General features: G+C 36.2%; 1 protein-coding gene across 1 annotated transcript; it reads right to left on the reverse strand.

Moving 5' to 3' along the window:
- Positions 1-6,447: 6,447 nt before the first annotated feature.
- Positions 6,448-7,180, reverse strand: LOC131638079 (calcium-binding protein PBP1-like). Its single transcript, XM_058908632.1, has one exon. It carries the CDS (start codon positions 6,917-6,919, stop codon positions 6,560-6,562), a length of 360 nt encoding a protein of 119 aa, XP_058764615.1. The 5' UTR covers positions 6,920-7,180; the 3' UTR covers positions 6,448-6,559.
- Positions 7,181-7,432: the final 252 nt, after the last annotated feature.

Consider the following 7,432-nt stretch of genomic DNA (forward strand, 5'->3'; position numbering starts at 1 on the left):
TTTCAAAACGTTTGCATTTTATGGCATTTCTTCTTAAAATCCTTTACTTTTAAAGTTTATATATAAAAGATCATTATGGTGGAGATGTAATCCCCTAATATCTTGATATTGATTGATATGATTGATTCTTTTTCACTTGAAAGAGTAAGTGGCATACTTGTTGATTTATCCAAGTTGGAGCCCTTCTTTCATTTGTGATGCAAAGAATCCCTTTGTTCTTATGTTCAAGAGTGATTGGTTGAGTTTTCTCTCCTATGATGACAAAGTGTCTATCCAATTTTAAACAAAACCTTTGTTTCCTTTTTAAGTAGAACTACATTTGCTCTGACTTCTTCATTGCACTAAGGAGGTATGTACGCCCAAGATGTTATATGTCTTGTCGAGCATCATTTTAAAATCAAACTAACTCTTTTTTGCACACAATTCTTCTCTTTTAACACACAGATTTACAAAAAGGTTCCAGTAGAGTACCATAGATGTGAGGGGTGCTAAGACATTCCCCTTGTATAATCAACCTCTGTACCTAAGATACCATCTTTGTTTTATTAGTTTTTTATTTAATAAACTTCATTGGGTTTTATTTCGCTCTTTTCCCTTTTTCTTTGGAAACAATAAAGCGTGGTGACGACTTTCACTAAAATAATGAGTCAAGTCAATCAATGGGTTTGGTATCAATTTTCCCCTGCTACAACACCAAAATTGCCTTCTTATACTAAAGTATTTGATTATTTTATCCAATATGACGTGAGATCTCGGTCGTTGATGGTGTGGTTCACGCTTCCTAATATCTATTACTAAGGATCATACGATTATCTTTGTTATGAGATATATAGGGAGCCCTGGACTTACCACCTCCCTTTTTGTTACTGGTGGATCTTTAGAGCTTTTCTTCTATGTTTAAAACTTCTTTTATCTTCGTTAACCTCTTTCAGCTATTTATAATTGCTTCAACCCATTTTTTCCACCTTTTCGGAAGGAGTATACAATGAGTAAGCTTTCGAGTTCATCTCTTTTAAGGTAGTGCCTTAAAAATATTCTCTCTTTCTGCATCTATTTGCTCCACTAGGGTTTTTGGAAGAGGACTTTGAAGGAGAAACTCACCATCGATGGAGGGACATTGGGTGGCGATAGCTACTCTTGGAATATATTTAGGGTTTATGGACTTTACAAAATTCTTTGTTATAGATGACTTTGATAGGAACCCAAGACGTAATAACAGATAGATCATATGTGTGGGTCAATCAAGAGATATTGGATATCATGCATTCAACGAGGTGGGTCTTTCCTTAGGCTAAGAGGGCTTCCCCCCGTGGAGAAAAAAATATAAGCCATGAATATGATGGGTGTGTCATCCTCAACAACGACCTGCAACACCTAGCTTCGGCAATAGATGAAACACGGACTCAGAATCGAGATCAACCACTGTGCTTCTCAACATCACCGATTCGCTTCCGCGCACAGCCGCGAACAACCTGCGTACAAAACAACAAACTTCACCATCCATCACGCACGAATCAGGGAGGAATCAAAGCATCACAGGTACGATTTTCTTTTTCCTTATTCATCTGATAGTGACGAATGTTGTTGTTAAGTCATTTTTTTGAATTGACGCATGTTGTTCTCCATTTCTGATAATACTTATGATTTTTGTTTGATTCGTTTCATTTGGTTTATTCTCCTTGAGAAATTGGTTTCACTGCCCATGATTGGACCCTGTCTTGTGTATTGATTTGAGAGAGGTTTAGGAGAATGAGAAACATAAATTGACTGATGGAGAAGAAGAGAAAAAGGGGCTGACCATGTATGTTTTGATTAAGGGTTTTTGTTGTTTTAAATGTTAATGGGCTCAATTGATTACAAAGACCAATCTATTTCTTGTATCTTCACCCCTTTTGCCAACGAGCCACCCCTTCCTGTGTTCAGCTTTAATGTTGGGCCTGTCTCAATTGGGCTCAGCGCCCCAATCTCTATATGCACCCCTATTTCACTACTTTTTCAACCCATGTCAATTTTATTGTTCTTATTCTATTTCTTGTTTATTTTAACTTAAATCAAAAATATTAGATTAATAATTTTCTCTTTTTTTTAGTAAAAAATATTTAATTAATTAGATTTTTATTTTCTCATGTTAAAAAACACCAAAAATATTTTAAATTAGTCATTTTCTTTTAGAATTCAATATGTTTAGTTTATATTTTAATTAATATTCGTTAGTATTTATTAATTTGTTCATATATCATTTACTATATTCGTATTAACATTTTTGTGTTGAATGCGAGGTACACTTTGAGCAATCGGACTATTATGTACATTCACGCAACTTAATTTCTCTTGATCTATTTCCGCATTTCTGCCAATTTTTGTATCTGCTTATGGGATATAATAGTAAATTAGGATCTTTATTTTCCCGCATTTTACTTTTTTGCACTCCCCCGATTTTTTGGTTATGTAATCCCCTCCCCGGAGCCTTGTAATAGCGTAGGACCTTATCTTTCTACTTTTATTTTTCGCACTCTTATAACTGCTAGATGTATGCTTAGGGTTGTATGGCAAGATTTAAAAGTAATGTTAGATCACTAACTACAAGATTAACATAACTGTAATTGACACACTCACTCGCACACTCACCTCTAGGGTACGCCCCTCTTGGTTGCCTTCGATTATATGGTCGTGTCCCTCGAACATAGCGGTACCCATTAGCAAAAGTCCCGACGATTAAAAATCATCACAAAGATCATAAGTCCCTCGATGACCCTCGATGTTTCCTACAAGTATATGATCTAGTCCCTCGAATGGTTGCCTACGAAACGATGATTGTCCCTTCGAATTTGCTAAAGGTACCTCTACTTGTTTCCTTCAACGACCTTCGATGACCCTTCGATTGTCCCGCACATCCAATCAATAGGACTACCTACCCCAAATGGTAAGGATAGCCCTATCTCTCTTAGGAGAGTAAAAAGCATAGAAAAAGACCAAACTTATGGTAGTGTTCCTAATTTGCTTGCTCAATTAAGAAAAAGCTTTTCGCACCTCTATTTTCAAAGACTAAGGTTACGCTTTTAAGCTAAAGTCCTTAAACCTTTTTAAAAAAACAAACAAACATGAGCTAAGCAAATTAAGAGCCCGTAAATAACTACAGATGAAAAGGATGCTAACACCTTCCCTTTTCATAATCTACCCCCGAGCCCGTTTTTCTTAAAAGGTCTTTTTATGTTCTTTTTGCCCTTCCAAGATATTGGATTAAATAAAAGTCGGTGGCGACTCTTGCTCACCGCAACATTGTTTGCGAAATAAAATAAAAGTCAGTTCTCCCACCGAGTTACAATTCACTATAATCAAACTCGATTACATCTGCACGATCCTCCATCGTGAGTAACAACCTGCACAGCCAACTGCTGTAACTAACCCTACACAAGCTACCCGCGAGTGAGTAACCCCTAGATGACTGAACCGTTCAGTGATCCCATCTAGATATAACGTTCATCAATCTAGTAACATGCATAGCTACCTGTTGTAACTAACCCCGCACAATGATCTCATATGGATATAACGTTCATCTATCTTCTGGAGATTACAGGTGTGCTTCTTAATTAAGCAGATGGTCTCATATTCTCAATACGTATGTTTACGACACACTGACTAGAAGTCACTTCTGGTGCCTAAACAATCTATCAAAAGTTTCTAAGATATAACACACTACGAGCAACAACTCTATGTGTTTTACATTTAATACAAGATACAAAATATCTTGCAGTCATCTTTTCTTCAACTTCTGGATGAGATCTTCTCCTTCTGTAAGCAGATTAAGAGCAGCAGCTCTTGTAAGGTTTCTTCTTGTCTTGATCTTCATCTTCAGATATTCTTAAGCTAATTAAGAGCAACAATTCTTTTGTTGATTGCTTCTTATTTGATCTTCAGCTTCTTCTTCAAGCAGACTCAGAGCATCAGCTCTGTTTTGAGTTGCTTCTTCAAATGATCTTCTGAAAGTAGATTTAGAGCAGCAGCTCTAGTGAATTGCTTCTTCATATTGATCTTCAGCTTCTCCTTCTTCATTACTGATCTTAAAGCTTGTTACAGCTGATGACATATTGATTAACATCAGTAAACATGAAACACTCTTCGAGCAACAACTCAGTGTATTCGGTTTTCTTAGTCATCCAATATGAACAATATTAGACCTGATCAGATATCAGTGGATTTCTTGTAACTCCATTGGAGGACTCTGCTTAACAGTAGAGATTTCATCTTTACTCATTTCAGGCATATGGTTTGTGTATAACAACACATTGGATTATCACATACTGAGTATGTGCTGCCTCTTGTGGAACTTCTGAAGCATGGTTTTTTGTTGCATCTTTTGTATTTCCATGCTCAGTTGCTCAGCTTATTCTTCTACAGATTTTCTCTTAAGATTTTCTCTTTTACTTTGCTCTGTAGTTGCACCATGGGTACACACTATGGATATTCATTTAATGCAATTTTAGTGTTCCATTGACACATTCTCCACACACATTTGGTGTCTATCTTCTGTACTCACTTGGTGCTCATATTCGACACACACTTTCAAGTTTGAAGTTTGGTCTATTTATAGCTTGATGTGTTACCGTTGGAATATATCCATTGAGATTTGTTGAGTATTGCTTTGAATGCTTTGTCTCGGTTGAATCATGAGTGACAAGTGTTGTTCTTTGGCAGAACCTTATCTTTAACATGATGATTGCAGTTGATGGTGTGTTTCTTTAGTTAATCTTGTCTTTCCAAAGCGCTGCATGTGGCTTGCTTTTTCAATCAACCTTGGGAGTTGTTCCATTTAATTTTTGTAACCGTTTTGCTAATGATGATGTTTGTAACGATTCTGAGACTTTGTTTTTCTCCTTTCAAGACTGTTTCTATATGGTAGCTTGTCTTCTTGTACTTTATGGACCAAGAATAGATGTCATGCGTTTGTCTCTTCTTTTGATCAAAGCTAGTTGTCCTTGAAGCTTTGAATCTTTTGACTACTGAGTTACGAGTGTCTTTTGTAGATGTTGCTGTAGACGATGCTGTTGCTTGTGCTCTTGACATAACTTATTGTTTTGTGTGATGACTTGATCATCTGTCTTCACTTGTTGAGTTTTTGCGTTGTAACTTTAGAACTTCTGATCTTCTACGTGCGTGATCTTCTGATGTTGCAAGACTTCTTATAGCTGTTTTTCTTGTTCATTTCCTTTGAAGCTTCTGATGTACTTTCGGATTGAGTTGATGTGTATGTTGTAAAGGATTTTGACACTGTATCTGCACACTCAATGAAATCATTAGTAATAAAATTGTTACTCACAAAATATACGTTTGTTATCATCAAAACTAGATTCTTAACATAGATTCTCAATCTTGTTCTAACAATAGCTCCTTCGTAATTGTACCCGGTGGATTAGATTTACGTCAAAATATTCCAGTATTGGTGCAAGTATAACGTGTCAAATTTGAAGGTCTTTTTTCATCTCTTTAAAGCACTTTATAGCACGACGTAGTCTTGCTGATTTAGCATAGGGTCAAGGTTTAATTTCTATTCGGCAAAATAGTAAAATGTTGAAGCTTACTCCAAGAGCATTAAGAACCTTTTCCAAGGTGCACACACCTTAACGAGGTGGCTCATACTAGCGTATGCAACATCTAGTCTGAGGTGCCTTTCAAATGTTTGGGTAAACTTTTCTTATTTTGCGTCCAGGGACGGAGCCAAGGCCCAGCTAGCCCGGGCAGGCGTCCGGACTCAACACCTATTTTCTTTGTACTCCCCCTAATTTAATAGTTGATTTTTATATAAAATTAGGGACAAAATTAATAAAAATAGGGTGTGAAAATTAAAACAGAAGAATAATCAATGGTGTAAAGATTTTGCCCAGACTGTCTAAAATTCCTAGCTCCGCCACTGGTTACGTCAGAGTCATTTTTTTGGCGAACATGGAGTCTTATGTTTATAACACTGATGACTCGTCCTAAGAAGAAACCTACCTAAAAAGGAAATTGGTAGTTTTCTTTGATGACTTGGGTTTTATTGATGGCATTTCTCCTTTTGGGAAGACACCAAAACAAAATAAATGGTACATAAAAATGGGCTTGCTATTGGAATTCGCTACCAAAGAGGAGAGACAATTCATCTTTAGTGAAAATAATATAAAATTCTCCCTCTTCTTAAATACTTTCCAGCTGACTCTCTGCTTTAGCTGAGGAAAAACAAAGAACAAATACACCATAATTGATAGTGAAATGGGAAGGGTCACAGTTTTCTCTCCTCTGTCCCTAGCTTGCATCCCTAATTAATCATCATCACTTTTATTCTCCCATTCAATTTCCCTATTCGTATACATATAATCGAAACTTGGGCACTTAAATTTCATAATTTACAATAGATTAAGGGATTAACAAGAAGTATTTAATCGCCGTTATGATATGCAGTAAAACAAAGTATATCCAAAAAATTGTCAATCAATTCCAATATATTCAATACGACGAATTACAACAACACAAAGTAAGAGGAGAAAACATCATCAATTGTTGTCTGTTAAATTGTTACAAGAAACTACAAAAAAGAATTATTATTGTTGTCAAGTTCATGTTGCAGCGCTTCCTCAAGCCAAAACCAAGACTCTTCCATCAATTCCGGACTCAACCTAAACATCAAAACACAAAACTCCATCTGCGTCAGTGCTCCATCTCTATCCATATCACCTTCCTTCATCATGCTCACAAGTTCATCTTCTTTCATATCCTGAAGACCCAAAACCGCAGCGTTTTTCCTCAAGCTATCCAACGTGATCACTCCTTTTTCTTTGTCCATCAGCAAGTCAAACCCGTTGCACAGCTCTTTGATTAAACCTTCACCACCTAGCTTGTTGGCCATCATTGGTAACAAATCTTCGAAGACATTGTTGGTAGTCATTGTTGAGAGAGAATGTGATTATGTTATGTTTGGTTGAATTTGGGTTGTTTGTTGAATGAATACTAGTATTTATATGTGGGAAAAAAGGAGAATAAGAAAGAGAAAAGGGAAATGGAAAGGATCGTGGAAACTGGATGGGGGTTGAAGGAAGGAAAGAGAGAAAGTAATTAATGAACCCTGTGAGGATGACAGCCAAGAAACAGAGAAATATTCGTTCATCAGCTTTGATTGTGGACAAGAAACCACACCTGCTTCCCTGTTTCCTCGAAGTTTGTCAAGGGTATCTTCGTAACTTCAGTTGTCTTATGATGTAAGTAATGGCCTGCTCTTTGTGAAAGTATTTAATGCTATAGCTTTTCAGTTTACCTTTTTTATATTTTTCACTACAAGGTTAGTTCTATATAATTTCCTATTACAGACTTTACTTACACCCTTTACGTAGTCAATTATTCTTTTCCCCTTCCAATGATGAAAGAAAAAAAGTAAACTGTTTTTATTAACTTAATTTTATCA

The sequence above is a fragment of the Vicia villosa genome, unplaced genomic scaffold (genome assembly GCF_029867415.1).
Source record: "Vicia villosa cultivar HV-30 ecotype Madison, WI unplaced genomic scaffold, Vvil1.0 ctg.002165F_1_1, whole genome shotgun sequence".
In the NCBI taxonomy this organism is placed as follows: Eukaryota; Viridiplantae; Streptophyta; class Magnoliopsida; order Fabales; family Fabaceae; genus Vicia; species Vicia villosa.